Source organism: Halyomorpha halys, unplaced genomic scaffold, assembly GCF_000696795.3.
Source record: "Halyomorpha halys isolate HHAL.00 unplaced genomic scaffold, Hhal_1.1 Scaffold244.1, whole genome shotgun sequence".
NCBI classification, from domain to species: domain Eukaryota; kingdom Metazoa; phylum Arthropoda; class Insecta; order Hemiptera; family Pentatomidae; genus Halyomorpha; species Halyomorpha halys.
Genome location: NW_027110917.1, coordinates 546,515 through 564,833, shown reverse-complemented (window position 1 = coordinate 564,833; position 18,319 = coordinate 546,515). Strand labels below are relative to the sequence as shown.

General features: G+C 27.7%; 2 protein-coding genes across 2 annotated transcripts in view; one reads left to right on the top strand and one right to left on the bottom strand.

Moving 5' to 3' along the window:
• LOC106680131 (high affinity cationic amino acid transporter 1) overlaps nucleotides 1–6,491 on the top strand; it is a 22,816-nt gene extending 16,325 nt beyond the window's left edge. Inside the window, exon 14 of the mRNA XM_014419640.3 lies at nucleotides 407–6,491. Within this exon, the coding sequence (XP_014275126.1) occupies nucleotides 407–522 (116 nt within the window). The 3' untranslated portion in view covers nucleotides 523–6,491. The remainder of the gene's footprint in view (nucleotides 1–406) is intronic.
• Nucleotides 6,492–8,135: 1,644 nt separating this feature from the next.
• Mat89Ba (nucleolar protein 6 Mat89Ba) overlaps nucleotides 8,136–18,319 on the bottom strand; it is a gene marked incomplete in the record, with an annotated part of 20,568 nt that continues 10,384 nt past the window's right edge. The window contains 12 exon segments of the mRNA XM_067049005.1: nucleotides 8,136–8,438; nucleotides 8,521–8,622; nucleotides 8,713–8,901; nucleotides 10,516–10,730; nucleotides 12,306–12,559; nucleotides 12,943–13,106; nucleotides 13,193–13,347; nucleotides 14,419–14,558; nucleotides 14,643–14,776; nucleotides 15,225–15,449; nucleotides 16,366–16,657; nucleotides 17,628–17,743. Coding sequence (XP_066905106.1) covers nucleotides 8,286–8,438; nucleotides 8,521–8,622; nucleotides 8,713–8,901; nucleotides 10,516–10,730; nucleotides 12,306–12,559; nucleotides 12,943–13,106; nucleotides 13,193–13,347; nucleotides 14,419–14,558; nucleotides 14,643–14,776; nucleotides 15,225–15,449; nucleotides 16,366–16,657; nucleotides 17,628–17,743 — 2,139 coding nt within the window.

Genomic DNA, 18,319 nt, shown 5'->3' with positions numbered 1-18,319 from the left:
TTTATTAATTTTTACTAGTAATAATCTACTTTTAAACTAATGGTGGAAGCATAGGCGACAATTAGAAACTTATATGAAAATAATCCAAAAGTATTTTAAAATGGGTAATTTTTCACCAGGACCCAAATCACTCATAAGTTCCCATACAATTGATACAGAATAAATAAAAAATCTCTTACTTAGTCAATATTCATAAAAATTGTGTTTAGAAATATTAAATATATAAATTATGATGGAGATGAATAATAAACTAAATATGTGAAAAACTGGCATTTCATTTAATACTATGATATACATATATAATTTTCATTATGTTTCTCTCCTTTTTTGTTTTAATTCCCTTACCAATTAAGTAAGGTGAGTATCTAATTCCTCTCAAAACATAACTATTAAAACATTTTTCTAGGGCTAATCATTTACTTCGGTTATGGAATTTCACACAGCACTCAAAAATGGGCAACTGACCGAGTTGAATACGAAATCATTAGGTCCGATGATGAAGCACATTCCTCTTGGACCTGATTATTAAGCCAGAAATGTCAAAACACTTGTATTTCTTTAAATTGTCTGTTTCTAATTACCAGTTACCATTGGTGTAATCCAAGAACTAATGGACTGATTGAAAATATTACCTTGTTAATATTTCATAGAAAATTTAAGTTTTTTACACTTTAATTAGTTTTAAGGAGATAATTAGTGGTGCTATGCATAGAACATTATTAATATTTGAAGTAAAATCTAGCTCAATTTGAGGGATAAAATTTAATTTTTTGTTTTATGAATTTTAAACTCCACTTTAAATAAACTGATTGGTAATGCTAGTCATTTACAATTTGTTTTCAATGTTACTAATACCATAGTAATATATTAAATAGCTCTTTACCTGTAGGCCCAAGTGATCAATGGTCTTAGCTTTCCTCAATGTCACTTTACCTCTTGACTGACATTTGAGGTATCTCTTGGCCTCTGAAATTCAATGTTTCAAGTTTTAAATTTTATATCAATGGACTAGTGAAAGAAAGACTGTTATGAATAGTTACATTTTATTAATATTTTTCATTCCCTTTTTACCTTGTTTTTAAAACATTAACAATTGGAAAGAGGAAATCAATAAAGGCTAAAAGTAAAAAAAAAACAACTAATAATTAAAACGTAGATTTAGCCCTGAAAATTAAGCTAAATGCCAATGCCTACAAATTAAAACTTGATCTAAACAATCAATTGTTTTACTATTTAGACAGCGTTTTAGGTTCTTGCCAATTGACATCCAGCTTTTTATCATGTTTATATAATTATTTTTTGGCATTTAGTCCCTTATTAATATACAAACTTCAATTTAGTTTGAGGTGAGATCAATATGAAGGTTTGTCAGCTTTAATACCTTAGTTACAGTGTAAAACTAGTTTTATTTATTAAGTAGGTACTTTAGTATGTAATAGAAGTGACAAACAATGAAAGATTACAAGAATATTTGCATATTTCTAAAATTAAATAAATTGTAGATAAAATCTTCTAGAAATTTTTTTTTTTGTTTGTTGATGTACCCATACATACTGAAAGGCAAAAACATAAAACAACTTTATGACAACACTTAAAAGTTTGGCTTATAAACTTATTACCTAAAACACTAAAATATTCAATTCAGTTATGTTTAACATTCGGTGACATTCGAGCGGTAAACTAATTTTAACAAGTCTTCTGATCCAGTGAACACAGGATGGTTTATTTTTTTTTTTTTTCTGGTCAAGGTCTGTTTAAAACTTTATATATTTTTCACCCCAGTAATCTACTTTAATTTTAAAATTTATTTTAAAAGAAATATTTCATGTAATTAAAAAAAACTTTACATGTCAATTCACTTAACGAACGACATAGAACAATCGCGTGTTTATAACCGCCATACATTATTAGATTTTCTGCCAATAACTTCTGAAGTATTACAAATAGCTGAAATACTATTATACTTAATAGTGCTTTTTACAAACTCCAATTTGAGCCCTAATAGAATTCTTTATGTTAAATAATTTCCGAAACATAGTTTTTCCAAATCTAATTTTTTTTAAATATAAAAAACGAAAAAAAAAATCATTTTTTGAATTTATTTTAAATAATTTTATGGTACCACGAGTTTCGAATTGAGATCTAATCGAACTCTTTATGTTCAATATTTTTTCCCTAACAACGAGAAATCAACATTTAATGAATTTATATATATATGTATATATAACTGACCTTAAAGATTTAAATATAAGCATCTACTTATATTTAATGAATTTATTTTGACAAATATCATGGAAACTAATATTATTGCGGAGATGCTTAATGGAAAATATTTAAGAGCTCAATTAGGGCTCAAGTATTAGTAAGTTTACTCTATTTTAATAGCTTGTTTTTTTCGTGCAGTAAATAGTTCTTAAGATATAGAACATTAAATAATAAAAAACGAGAAATAATTTTATTTATTTTTTTTTTAAACAAAATACACTTCCAACTTATCTTAACTTTCCCTGTCGTTTTGTACACGTAAAAAAAATGAATTATTTTCAAAAAGTAAATTCGGATAGCAGTTGAAAACTGATTCCGAAAAGGCTAATTTCATTCTTTTATAGCTCTTACATTTAAAGTCATTTGCCTGATCTATAATAAATATAAGTTCTCATGTTATTACGATACCTCCCACCCTCCGTTGGATTACCGGCCAGCATTGAATAATAATTAAAAGGATTTAAAAAATACTTCTGGAAACTTAACAAACGATCTTGTAAACGCGTGTGTACCAAGGGACTTAAAAAAGGTTAAGGAAGAATTCTAAGAATTCGTTCTTTGGCTATAATTTCATTGTTTTCTAGTAACTAGTGGCAATGATTTCGTAAAAACGCCATCTTTGATCCTATCCTTTTAAATTCACTAACATAAAATTATATATGATTACACACCAACTTTGGCATACTTAGACGGATTGGAGCCCAGGAGAGATTTATGTACAAGGCCCCCACCAAAAATTTAAAAAAACATGTTTTTAACTTAAAAACAATAACGTTTTTCATTGAGATAGGTGATAAAACATTTTTACAACTAGAATCAATAATGTATTTTATCTTTGAAATTACTTTTGTTAAAAGTTATGTGGATTAAAATATGGAAAAGTGAATTTAAAATAAATATATAATCAGAAGTTCATTTACAAATAGAAAATATGCTTATTGGCAACATCCTAAACCCTCATATGTAACAGTTGACTAATTTATTGTATCACATTATAGTTTCAGACATAATTACTTGATTCACCTTATACATTTTACTCTGAACAAACTATATTTTAGGAGGTCACAAGTTCTTAAGTAAACTAAATCTTCTTCTGTTAACTAGTCAATTCAAATAACTATTTACTTATTCATAATATTTTTTATGATCCTCAAATAACTAAGATCCATATAAAAAGGGGAAATATCCTCATCTCTCTTACTCCCCTCCCCCCCCCCATGAAATTTATAAACAAATATTATTTTCATAATCACCAAAGTAAGGTTTGTATTTTGAGTAATACTTACCTTCTTCTTATAACTCCCTTTCTCTAAAAAAATATATACATACAAACGCCCTTAACAGTGGAAAAAGAGGATGTAATTATTTAGTAAAATTTATCTTAAAGAAAAAAAATGATATATATATATTATCTTTCATATTTTTGGTTGTCAGATGAAAAATTTTTTCATGTTCGTACTAAAAAAAACTATATATTATTAAACAGTTGGTAACTTCTTAAAAATTAAAGCTACACCACTAATTTAAAGTAGCTCCCTAAGCAATAGCACTATTCATTTATATCTTGAAGGGTTTTAAAAATCAATTAATAATTGTAAATTGCAATTTTTTAAATTGATTTTAAGAAAACATTTGTATGATCAAACAAGTTAATAACTTCAAATTTTCAAATAACATTCAATGTGTATTTATCTATGTTACCTTTACTGTGATCAGAATTTTGACACAGAAACCAATTTTTAAATGTTATAATATATAGATGGTTGAGAAGGAGATGGTCCGAGTTGGAACCAAGAAAACCAATTAAGAAATAGTTTTAATTAATAATTAAAACTATTTCTTAATTGTTTTTCTTATTTAATAGCCAATCTTTCCTTTCAACCACATTTCAGGTCTTCATCAGGGTTGAAATAAAAATATACAAAGTAGGTAAAGTTAATGTAAGAGCATAAAAGATTCATTTGGAGGATATTTGATCATTGTTCATAACTCCTCTAGCACCTTCTTTTAAGAAATCCCTGATTTCTATGGGAGATAAATTTATGACCACGATTAAATGTTTTTAGTATGCTGCTAAGAAAGGATATATTTTTTTCATGATTATTATATACCAATAGATTTTTCACTTTTCCTATTTGGATTATGTTATTTGTGTGGTGATTTAATTCCTTGCAAAACGAAAACAAATAAGAAAAATCATTGAACTCAGATAATTATTATCTAAGATACAGCCTATTAAACTTTCACCCATATTATTTAAAAAATGTAAAACTTAGGCAGGTTCTCTTCAAAATTTGTCTACATTTTATAATAACTTGAAAGCCGTTAGCCCATATAAGGGCAAAATATTGGTTTCAAATAAAGAAAACCTTTTCAAATGTTTTATTTTATACCCCTGGTTCCAATTTGTTTATTTAGATCTGGTTTGTGCCATTTGGTACAGATTATAGAACCTAAGTCACTCCTGAGTTTCAAGTAGATTGGTGGAGTCGTGTTGAAGTTATTTCTACTTTTTTACCATATAGTTTTATTATATAATGCTATTTACCACTCTAAACTAAATAGATATAATAAGCAATTATTCCAATATGTAAATAACTAAATATATTAAATTTCAATTAATTAAAAAATCTATCTAATAATAATAGTCTTTATTTATATACATATATAATAGCATTATTTACATATATAATTACATCTACTTTTTCTTTATATACATACATGTATATAAACATTCCTTTTCAAAGGAGTAATAAAGTCTTTAATGGGGACTATCCATACTTTGGTTCACTGAGAGTTCCCTTATCTTCCAGTTCTTATTTTATTATTTTCTGTCCTTGACCACAGTGTTCTTTCCACCTTCTTTATCTGCCTCGGTTCCTTTTCATATCCAAGGGGATCCACTCTGTTAGTTTCTTAGCCCAGTTTTCGTCGTTCTTCCTCATTAAATGCCCAGCCCTTTGCCATTTAATCTTCTTGACATGCCTGATTACATCTATGACCCCGGTATATTTCCTTATTGCTAGGCTATCGAGCTTTTGGCTTCTTCTTATGTCTAGCATGAGTTTCCATTGCTCTTTGGCATGTTTGAATCTTTTACTCATGGTGCTTGTTGAGGGACCATGTTTGGCATCCATAGGATATCACAAGCAATATACAGCTATTGAAAGCCAATGTTTTTAAAGGCTGGCTGATATTGTTGTTCTTCATTATCATTCATAAGTTCCAATATTTCCACCAAGCCATAGTTGTCCTTGTTTGAATCTCTGTGTATTGCCCATCTTTAAAAGAAATCCTTTGCCCTAGATATGTCATTTCATCGACTATGCTTATTTTGGGAAGGTCCGTTTTCAGTTTGGTGACTTGTGAGCTTGTAAATTATTTTTTCTTCAAGAGGTTCAACGATAATAATTAATCTATCTATACATTCCTTAATCTAGAAATTGGCAAGCATTGCTGGGTCTGCTAGTTAACTGATAAATTAATAATACTGAGGAGGTAGTAAATGATACAGTAACAGAGTCAATAATAATGACATTGATGAAAGGTGAAAATTAACTGGTAGAAACTACCCTATAGTGAAAATAATAACTGCTAAGAGTTGATAAATAATAAAAGTAACAACTAAAGTATTTTAACAGGGGATTATATAATAGAAGGAGAATTATATATTTCTTAGCTTTACTTACTTTGTATCTTTTTATTTTGATAATGAAGATCTGAAATGTTGACAATTAACAAATAGTCTAAACTGTTTTCAAATTGTTTTTCTTGACCACAACCCAGACCATCTTTTTAATTGTTAAATAAATAGCACTGTACATATTTATTCTTACTTTAATGGTACCTATATTTATTGACTAGTCTTTAATTTCTTATGATTGAGGCATTCGGCCATAAAACATGTTAACTGACAAAATAAAACTCATAATTCACTTATCATAGTCACTTACTATAACTTAGTATTAACATTATTCTTTTAAAAACACAAATTTTATAATGATTCTTTCGACAATTTATGAAATTAGCCATAAACAATCCGGCAATGCCAAAAACTTCAATTCATACAAAATTTAATTACCATGTTTTATGACTGAACGCCTTAATTATTTAAGCAGACTGATATTCATTCACATACTTTATATCAAATTATAATTTCTGTGGAAGGAATAAATGTTAGTTAATTAAGCTATGAAATTTATATTTAATAAAAAAATTTATATTAATTTTTTTTAAATAAAATTTAATTATCCAGATTCCAATGGAACTCCTCATTTACAATTCCTTTAATCAAGTTCATCCAATTTCATGAAAGAGAATAGCTCTATCAAATGTGTCATGTTTTTAGATAGTGAATGAGATCCAGGTTGATTATGCTATCCAAGTATTTAATTATTTCCCAACAGCCCTGCAACATGGGTCGAAACGTTGGCTCAAATAAAATTGTTCCCCCATTTTCTTTTTTTGGTTTTTTTTTGCCGCACTCGGACCAAATTCCATTTATTGATACACACGGTCAATCAGCAATCTTCCATTAAAATTAAATCTGTACCGCTACAACCCATGAAGAGTCAAGGATACAGTACTTCATAAGGAAGTACTGTTACTCAACCAATGGTTGAGCAAGGAAGAGATTTGGTCAGGTTAGAATCATGATTGACCACCAGATTTTTATCCAATTAAGGATACCCACTTCAAGAGGCTGGGTGGAGCCCACAGGGCTGACTCACGGCTACAGTAGAACAGAAAATAATTACAGCCAGATTTGAACCCGGGTCCTTGGAGTTAGTAGTACAGTGCCTTACCACTGAGCTACCCACTCCCACGAAACAAAAAAAATTATTTAAAAAAAATAGCGATAGATTGTAATAAATACATGAAACATATTGAAAGACTAGATCAATTAATTTCTAATAGTGTATTCATGTATTATGTATTTATTTATATAATTGCCTTTTCAAAAAATTTGTTTCAAAAATTCAATATTGTGAATATAGTAAGCAGGGAATATCAAAAGTTTTATACCTAAATGAATAACCAATGATATATAATTACAGTTCTATCAAGCATCTTTTACCCATTAAAAACATAAGCCTAAATAGGTAGTGTTAAGCTTTAATACACTGTGTATGCAAGCGGTATATGTTTATAAGCCTCTGAAATTTCTTAGGCAGAATGAAAAACATTTTGTTTTCAGAGTGTAATGTGGTTAAAGTAATATAACTGAAAAAACTACTCAAATCTAATTGGTAATATAGTTATAAATTATTTTTTAAAACTATAAGTAAAATGAAAAAAAAAAATAATAATGTTTCCTAACATTGATGCTTCAATTTGGATTAATCCTCAAAAATACATTCATCTTTTTTGTTTGATTTTCAAATGGTTAGTTACTAGATATTAATTCAGCTTTTGAGCTGAACCTATCTGAAGAAATCTAAGGCAAGCGACTAAATACCCAAAAAATAAATATTTTAAAAAAAGTCCCTGACAATGTTCTGTAAATTTTGAATTTTCAGAAGAGAAAAAATGGGAAGTTCAGTGACTTTAAAGGGTTGAGGATGTAGCTTTTGCAGTCAAAAACTCGTGTAGTTATGCTCTGATTAAAGGTGGTCCATAAAAAATTGATCATCATTTGCACTTTAAAACAAATTCTTAATTTCATTGTTTTCCTTGATTTGAACTAAGGTAACAGCAAGCTCGGTTAATGAAGAATCAAATATAGGCATTTTTATTTATTTAATTTTAAATTTTATGTTATAGATTTTCTCCCTTTATGGATATTGATAATGGAGCACTTAGTTAATAAGAGAAAAAGAGTTAATAAAATTTTAAACTCCATAAATTAGAGGAAAAATAACAGTCAATAATCAGTCGTAACAAGATATTACTTCATATATTGAAGTAAAGCAATACATAAAATAGTATACAAATAGTTAAAAAATAATTACAAAGTGGAAATTTACAGTTTAAATGTTATGTACATTTTATATACAGATAATAAATACATATTAACAATCTCATGATGATAAAACTTTACTCTTCAAATCAACTGATTCGACAATATCACCTCCAAGAATTTTAAATCCTTCTAAAATTCCTTCAATATTGGGTTCAAGTATCATTAGCTTATCTTTTCCTAATAAAGGTTTCCTTCCATTTATACTTGTAACCTAAAAGTAAGTCAGTAATGAAATCATTATAAAGTTATGAAAGGATTTAAAAGTAGCTAATAATTATATTCAGTGGCAATACCTTAAAATCTATCCTCTTCAAGAAATCTGGTTTAAATAAAACCCCTATTTCAACACCTCCATGAGTATTATAGAAAAACAGTGCAAAATCGGAGTAGTTAGTCTTTAAAAAAAAAATGAATACATTAAGAAATAAATTTAACATAAATCATTATTAATAATCATCAATAGTTCTACAAAATTCTATACTTACTCTAAGTTCTGTTACATAGAGGTCAATGGGGTTGAATTCTAAAATAGGAAGAACTGGGTTTCTATCAAATTTGGGGCTAAATCGTTTAGGAGGTAGATCTTGTTTAAAGGCTTCTCCATGCCTATACTGGAACTTTTTATTCAACTTGATGACAGCATCATAGCATGACATAGGAGGTTGAAATATACTCTGAAAATAATGAAATAAAGTATGATTTTTTTTTTTTTTTTAGAGTAATACAGTATAATCCCTCAATATATCAAAATGGATGTACTCCATGATAAAATATTTTGCCTGTAATACAAAGGCGTATGTCAAAGAGGGGTATGGAAATTCAAAATATATGAAATAGAAATGGAAAAATGACAATTTCCTATTATTAACTTCTTCCCTATCCACAACTCATATAATGAAGCAGAGGTCAAAAAACAAATATAAAGAAAATGATATCATAAGCTCCAAAATATTTGTAATGTTTCATCTCATCTCATAATTTTAACTCATACTCCAGCTTGCAAAACGCTTTCATCACTACTTGAAATGATAGCCACATGAATATGCAAACTGTTGGTTCATTTCATGAAATATTTCCAGTTTTCAATAGTGATCTTCCCAAAATGGTCTCTACAACAATATTGAAAAGGTATAGGGGTAACGATCCACATTCCCTAAGACCTGCATAAACAGCGAAGAAGTTCCCTATTCTTATCTTCATCTTAACTCTACTGATGGTGCTCTCCACCAAAGACACCATGAGAAACATCAACTTAGCTGGTACTCTCAATTTTTGCATGCCATGGTAAAACTCTTTTCTAATTACAATGTGTTTTTATAATATATAACATATTTTCATTTATACTGTTTTATTTATCATCTGCAATCATAAATTTACTTTTAGACACTGTCAGAGAGAGGGGGGAGGGGTAAAGCACGGGAGACAAGACTTCTGGAGGGTTATATAAAAGTTGTCTAAATAAAAATACTGCCATGTACACTGCCAAAAGGTTTGTTGAATAAATACATACAAATAAATAAAAATCATTTTGAGATGCAATAAATGATTTCAGATACTTTTATCATATTATGACAGGTTAGCTCAATCTATAAATATGCAAGTTATTTTTAGTTTGAAAAGAAATAATTGTTATGATATTATTAACTAATTATCATTATCCATTATTGTTATGATGAATACTTTTTCTTAGGTAATTATTAAGTAATTTTATCAAAATAATTAATTTTATTTTAAGTAAAACAATAAACTCTTTTTACTACAACAAAGTAATCAGTTTCTTTTTTATTAACCTTAATCTGTATATAAATATTACTGATAAAAAAATGACAAAGCACAGGAAATATTGAGTAATAAGGGGTCTGCTGTCTTATTTAGTCAAGCCAAGGATTAAATTCAGACATACAAATTACTATTGATGAATTGTGTCAGATTTATAAGATAAAAATAAAATCTTACGTGCTGTATATATAAGTTAACACTTTATTGTAAAACTATGTCTGTTGTCTAATACTATTCAGCTTAAAGTGTTCTTGGGAGACAGAATGAAAGCACTGAGTTCCAACTGATTCACTACCTGACTAGGTACTAACTGGGCTGTTGAGTTGATCTAGGAAGTACATGTCAAACCAAGTTTTTCAATATAAACAAGCCTACTAATTCAAGAAATTTATATTACAGAATAAACTCAAATCAGATTAGTTTTGTGCAATCACTCCAGCCAGTGTCTTATCTCACTCCCTTCAAAGTGTTTTTTAAAAATAAATGATATAAAATTCTAGTTTCCTTACATATATACTATTATTTGGATCCCTCTTCAAAATATTCTTCTCAATAATCTGAAGTGAAGTTGCTGCTAACTTGGCTAAGCGAATAAGAGTAGGCAAAGTTGGTGCTGTTCTGCTCCACAATGAACCACTCTTATCATAAGGAGTGGCGAGAAACAAGGTTGGGTAATTTGTCCTTTCTTTGGTAAATGCATCTTCTATCTCAATTATTTCTTCTTCTGCGTAACAAAAAAATAAAATAAATAACGATGGTTAGTAACATATCCATGAGAAATTTTGCTAAAGTTATAAAAAAAAAAACTATTTTTATAAGTTGTAGTAAAAGTTCTCTTCCTTGTTAAAATTCTTTATTTTAATGAATTTAACAATGTCACAGCGCTATTGCCCCATCATCAGGTTATCTAAAATACAAATTTACGATATTCACATTATGCATTACAACAATTAAAATAATTAACCACAATTGCCATCTTTTTATGAAATAGAGGTAGGAGCTAATTAGTATAGATTGATTTATTTGTTATCACTAATGTAAGGATAACCTTATTTCAAGAATTTATAATAGAATGGTTTTAAATTCTTCTTATTTATTATTTTATATGAAATTTTATTTATTAATTTATTTAACAAACTGACAGCAATATAATTATTGTTATTATAATAAAGACACCAGCTTAAAAGTGATATTTGAAGATATATATATTATTAAATTTATTTATCAATATATCAAGTGGTTAATTAATTCAATTGTTGAATGCATAGTGCAAATTTGTATTGTAGGTTACCTGATGATGGGGTGATAGCCCTGAAAAGTTGTTAATGATTCATTAAAATAAAGAATTTTTACAATGAAGAGTATTTTCACTACCACTTATTATATTAATGAAAACTTATCCAGTAAAGAATCTAAAATATTAATTTTTTTTTTTAATGAAGCATCCATAAAAATAATAAATGTTTAAAACCATCAAAAACTAATTTAAAACAAGAAATGTTGGAAGTACAGAATATTATAGCAGGGAATAATTACAGGAAATTAGATTATAGTAAGTAAATCTTCAATAAACTCAGAATTGGCAATAGATATCTTATATCTTAATTAAAAATTTTCAATTCCTTCCACAAAAATATCAATTTTAACAGTTCAAATATATTCCAGCAAAGAGAATTTGAGAATTGAAAAAATAAAAAAATTTAATGGAACATAGTAATAATTTTTTTCTATATCAATTTTGCTAAGGAGCACTAATATTGAAAATACTAAATAAAAAATTAATAAATTATAGAAAGGAACAACAAAGAGTCTAATTGGATGGCCCAAGGTCTAATTCCCATGTGGGTCAGTCAATATTAATTTTTTAGTAGGCCGAGAAATGAATTTAACATTCTGACTTTGGTACAGAATGGGATTTCAATGGAAGTCTTGATAAAAAAAAAAAGATAAAACATAGCAATTGATGCAATATTTTTGAGATATGCCAATGAAATTAGATCATATTACTTTTTTTTATTTTGCATAGATATAAAACTATATTTATTATTATTTTTTAGTATGAATGCTACACAGGTACATATAAACATAATTTTCAAAAATATCTAATTTATTTATATTCCCAATAAGAAGGGAAAAAATTGACTTCAACAAATATATGAAACTAAAAATTGACAATTTATGTCTTTTGACTCAGATAAATTAAACATAATTAGATTAAAATCTGATTTTTCAAATAATTGTAATTTATTTTTTATAGAAAATTATTAATAAATAAATAGTAAAAAAGAGAATCACTTACTAGATAATAAGTGATTTAAGTTCACAATGATTGGAACTGCAGCCCAGTCGGTTGTAGAAATCAAATTGAGAAACCTGAGAAATGTTGGAAGCACTGATAATGAAATATTGAAAGGTTGTGGAGTCAAATAAAGAGAAGCCATGAGAAGTTCAATTAAAATTGTTGGAAAATGACTGCTGTCGACCAACTGGGAAGAGAACCATCTCTTGGCGAGGCAAGCAGCTGGGCTAAAGCTAGAATGTTCTTCACTTAACCTAAAAATTAACAAAGTCTATTAGTATTAGAAACTATTTGTCTCAATTGAAATAAGTAATTAAAACAAACTATATTTTCATGCAGAAAACGTAAAAATGAAAAATATGCCATGAAATAACTTTTTTTTCCAAAATTGTGATAAACAAATTAAAGGCCATACACAGAAACTAGAAAAATCTTGTGAATTATTGTCCCTTATTAGGGCTTAAGTGATCTTAAAATGTGTATTTGTATCAAAAAAACCGAGTTTGAAATTCTTAATGATCTTTATACTTCCTTTTACAATATATTTCATAAACAAATAAATGAATAGGTAAATCATCCAAAATAAAATATATTTTTTTATAAAAATAACGATAAAAGACATTGTAACACAACAAACCTATAAAGTGCACCAGTAATTTTGGGAAGATTTATAAATTTCTTTTCAAGTTCCAATGATTCTGGAGTATCTGTGTACTGTTTAACTCCTAGTTCTGTAATCTTCAACTTTAAAAGACCAATTTCTTTTGAATAACCCAGAAAAAGACGAAATAAATATCCATCCTAAAAAACCATTATAAAATTGAAATTGTATAATTCTGAAGTGGCAAATAGAAATTAACTTACTAAAGAATAAAAAATACTCATACCTTATTAACAACAATGTAATCGGTAGTTAACTGAAATGATAAATTACATTTCTTTTTTAAAGCTGCTGAAATCGCAATGTTGAATGCAGTAATCAATCTCTTACCAGCTTTGACATCATCCGGCCATTTTTGAGTTACTGATAGTTGAAGAACCACTGGAAAATAAAATTTATAGTTGTTAAATAATAATAAGAGACATAAATATTTTAAGCCACATTTCAAAATACTAGATAACCTATGTTAACGGGCCACCATGGAACTGAGACACTGGCCAGTTTCTGGTTTGATAGTTTAATCCAACGAGCAGGAATTTCAGAGTGGAATATTAATAGAAGTGTAGTATAGCAGAGTTTTAAGTCTAGATATGTATGTATGGATTTAATCATGCATTAGAAAACATAAAATAAGATGAAGTATGTGACATGTATAAATTGTCAACACAGCAAAGCTATTTTTCGAATAAAGATTTTTTCACTTGTTTTTTAACATTTACAAAATTTCTTCACTTTATAGAAAATAAAGAATTAAAGTGAAAATTTCTAACATAAGGTTCCAGTTAGATTATTGAGGATTTTAAAGCAAATAAACGTAACAAATGCAATATTACTCTAATTATTTTTATGTTTGACTTTTATATCTTTCTGAATGACGTTACTACTCGCCAAGTCTTAGACTCCTGCAATAAACTTCTCCAGCTGTCACTATTTCAGGCAGCTACCATTCAATTACCGACTGTAAGGATCAGCATTAATGCCATATACCCTCATGCTCAAGTTTTCCTCCATCATCTTTAACCTTAGATTGGTTCTCTCAGAATCTTTTTTAGTATTGTGATGGATTCAGTGGTTCTCCAGAACTCAGATGCAAACAATGGAACTATTTGGATCAAAGTCTTGTATAGATTTATTTTCGTTTACCTCTAAATGAATCTACATCTAAGTGCCACAATAATACTAAGTACCTAGATATTTTTTTGTGTCAATAATGCTTTTGTACTTTTTAGTACATATAATTTATGATTTTAGGCCAGCTCTTATTAATTCAAAATTCAAGGAACCATTGTCTAATGAACTTTTCCATTCAAGCAACCAATTGCTCGACTAAGTGTAACAAGGGCACTAAGCAAAAGAATTGTTTCCCTTTTGAGTGATGGGGTAAGATAAGAGGTTAAATAGTAAGAAAATAGATTGTTTAAAAATCATGAAGTGTATAAATGGAATACTTACAGTCAATTGGAGAGATATACTGAAGCTGATAGGGAAATTTACCATCTTCAGGGAAAATCCTTCCTTTCACTGGATCATTAACGAATGGTGCAATATTTTTTCGGAAGAAGGGCTTTTCAGGAGGAAAAGGATCAGTAAATCTAAAAAAATATACAAATATTTGCTATATTAAATAACTTCAAAAAATGTAACTAAACAAAAACTTTAGTTTTTAATTACAATACCTATAAACAGGTGAAATACAATGCACACTGACTACTTGCAGGGGTAAATCAGGCAGGTCTCTTAACTGTCTTGCTAAATCCTCAAAAGCTAAATGAACTTTGCGACATTCTTCTTCTCGTTTAAAGGTGGAACCCTGAAATTGACAAGTCGAACAGTATTAAATCATACCAAGATCATATAATTTTCCAAAGGCAAATTTGAACTAATAAATTAGCTAAACAATTCTTTTGTAAGTTTTTCTTCTTACAAAAGAATTGTTTACACTAATAAATTAGCTAAACAAGCACAAAAAATACATTATAAACTTTCAAACCTAAAGATATTAAAAAATGATGAGTGGAACATCAGCAAACCAAGATATGGATGGGAGGATAATGTTTGTGATCAAGTAAACTTTATTGTGAAAGAGAAATAAACACAATACGCTTACAAAAAGTAATATATGTTATAAAAAGTAATACGTTAAATATAATTGTAATAAATTTGTGGAATTTATTGTCATTTTACGATTATTATAACAAATACTAAATTATTAAAGAGAATAAAACTATAGCTAGATGACAAATATTGCCAATACTTACATCTGATTTGCATGCTGTGACAAGTTGAAATGGTTCAGATGGGATGATAGGGAATTTCATATCAAGTTTTGTATTGAGAAGATAGGACACTATCTTATTTACAATGCCTCGGCGATATTCGACAGTGGACTCTGCATCACCCCAAACAACTGACTCACATACTGTGCCATCTTTGAATCTCCTCAGATCACATTTATCTCCCCAAAATTCTCTGAACTCTTCAGCCTGAAATAAATGCTAATTTAAAAAAAAATATTATCTACCTAAATTGATGAAAATATTTCTATACCATCAATCTAGAAAATTTTTGTTATATAAAAAAATGTAAATAAGTCTTGTTTTAATGAGCTTTTTTTATTATACACAGTTATAATATAAAGGAATGATAGAAAACCATTTATACCATACAATATAAATGATATAATAGAAAATAATTAAAGGTGAAATTAGTAGGACACAGTGTAGCCAAGTGTCTACAGCAAAGCAGTTCTAATGTAAAGAGCAAAATTTTGAATTCAGGGCACTACTACTAGTCCTCAACATCATGGGTGCCTAAAGGATATTAGATCAAAATAGCCACTCCCAAATTGAGGAGGTCCATAAGTCAAAAAATGAAACAATACAAAAAAAAATTAAGAAAGAATATACACAAAATGTTTTATTGATTGGGATAAAAAGAAATAAAATTGTGGAACAAATATTAAAAATGATTAATAATAATGGGAAAAAGGCAAAGTAAAAGTATTAATACTAAAATGATATATGATTTAATGGCATGGGTTCTGAACCAGAATTTCACATTTAAGAAAAAAATTTACACAACTATCTCCAATTTCTCAGTCTTATAAGGAATCATAAAGGACCTAATTAACTATTGAGCAGTAGAATTGTGATTAGTTTGTAAGTTGCCCACCAAACATTTTCACTTTACATAGATGAACCAAAACCAATATTTGTTATACCAATAGTCCTGAATAATTGTTTTGAGATCTTTACTGACTGAAAATCTAATATTTTCAATCAATAACCAATAAAAAATTAATTGGGAAAGAAATGTCAGTGTATAATTTAACAATAATAAGATGATAATTCACAGAAAAAATGGAAATTTTGAATAAAGTAAAGACAGATTTATCCTTACCCCGGCTTCATTAGACTGAGGGCCTTTGTCAATTAAAGAAAGGGCTGTTTCATGATTTAACATTATACCAATGGAAATAGGCACAAATGACGGTGGTTCTGAATCTAGCTCCCAACTATTTTTAGGGGATGTTTGCACACCAATGGATGATATCCGATGGCCCATGCCCCTTTCGAGCACATCGGTAACCAATCGGATCAACTCAGTTACTGGATTTCCGCAAGAATCCATTATTCTAATGGGGTCTCCTTTTTGTTGCACTGTATTCTGTATGGTTTTAATGTCTTTGAAGCTGCAAAAAATAAATAAATGAATTAAATTTAAATTTAAAAAAACATTAATTAATAGCATAAAAGATTAATTAATGATAGCATAAGATTTAGTGAAACTAAAATTTGTTGTTGTTAATATGATTTTGTAACTATATTAATTACAAAGTAAAAAAAAAAATAGTAAGAAAAAAAATTAGGAATAATCAATCTGTACAATAACCTCAGATTAATCAAGTTAATTTTTTAAAAAATACTTTGATTATATATTCATAAAATTAAGATTAATTTGAAAAGCTAAATTTAAAACGGAAAAATTATATTTGTTACAAAAAAAAAAAAAGGTCAAATAAGTTGTTGAAGACTTGAAAGAATAGAATAATGATTATATAGACACACAAAAATATTTTTGTTATTATTATGTTTTGAATTATGTTAAATACATAAATAGTTATACATAACAAAGTTATAAGAGAAAATCAAATGTAAAGCTTTTATTGAATCTTATTTCCAATAGAGATATTTCAATAATAATTTTTTTTTAGATTCTGGTTCAATGAACAACTGTATAAACAAAAAATATCTCAATTATTAAATAAATTTTTTATAAACTATCAACAAAATGAATTATATAAAAACATAGAAAATAAAATAAACTACTTGGTTCATCTACTGCAAATGGGTGTGCATACTGTGTTTCCCCATAATTAATTACATTAACTTTCCGTAACTAATAGTATAACTATCAAAGCAAATATAACATGATTCTTTTTCCCCAACTGGCCAACCTTTTGCTACCTGGCTATCGGTAATGAGTAGTAACACAAAGAGGTAGCCCTAGTGAAGTGAAATGAAGGCAAGTCGTTATTAATTTTTGACACAATCATTACAATTCTTTTTAAATAACATTTTGCATGAGCCTAGAGCACTTTTGTTTTAATATTAATTCAAATGGTTTTATACCATCAAAGTTTACTAATATACAAACATTACCAAATAACAGTGTCATATTGTCGCAGAAAAGGCATTTTGGTCATAAATAGTACTTTAAAGTTGTTTATCTCATAATTGTCAAGATGTTTCATAGCTGCTGCAGCCTCTTCTTTCACCTGAAACAGTTGTCTCCATTAATATTTAAATCCAAAATTAAAAAAAATAATAATAATAAGTTAAACAATCAATCAATCAATAAATAGAAAACTTTATTCAACATCAATAACTAGTTAGAAATTTTAATAATTGGAAGTCATTTAAACATTAACAAATAAATAAACAAAACTTATGAAAAAAAATTCAATAAAATAATAAGAATAAAATTCTCAACTGGAACAGGTGGATCATCCTGATTTATTCTTTACTCATTTATTATTATTATTAGTTTTATTTTTACTTATTCTTTCTAGGCTTTTATTTAATCCCAACTTACTTCTTTACTTTACATCTTTTAATGTGTTAAATTTTGTTTTCTCATATCTATTTTTATGTGTTACGTCTCCTGTTCATTTCTAACCTAATAGTTTGGGTAATTTTTTTTTTTATATTCTTATAATTGCGTATTTTATTTCTTCTTTTCTTTCATTAGTATATAATTTTCTTTTCACTTATATTTACATAATTTTAACTCTACCTCAATTTACCTTTTTGTATCTTATTATCTTACAATGTCAAAATATTTTTATTTATTT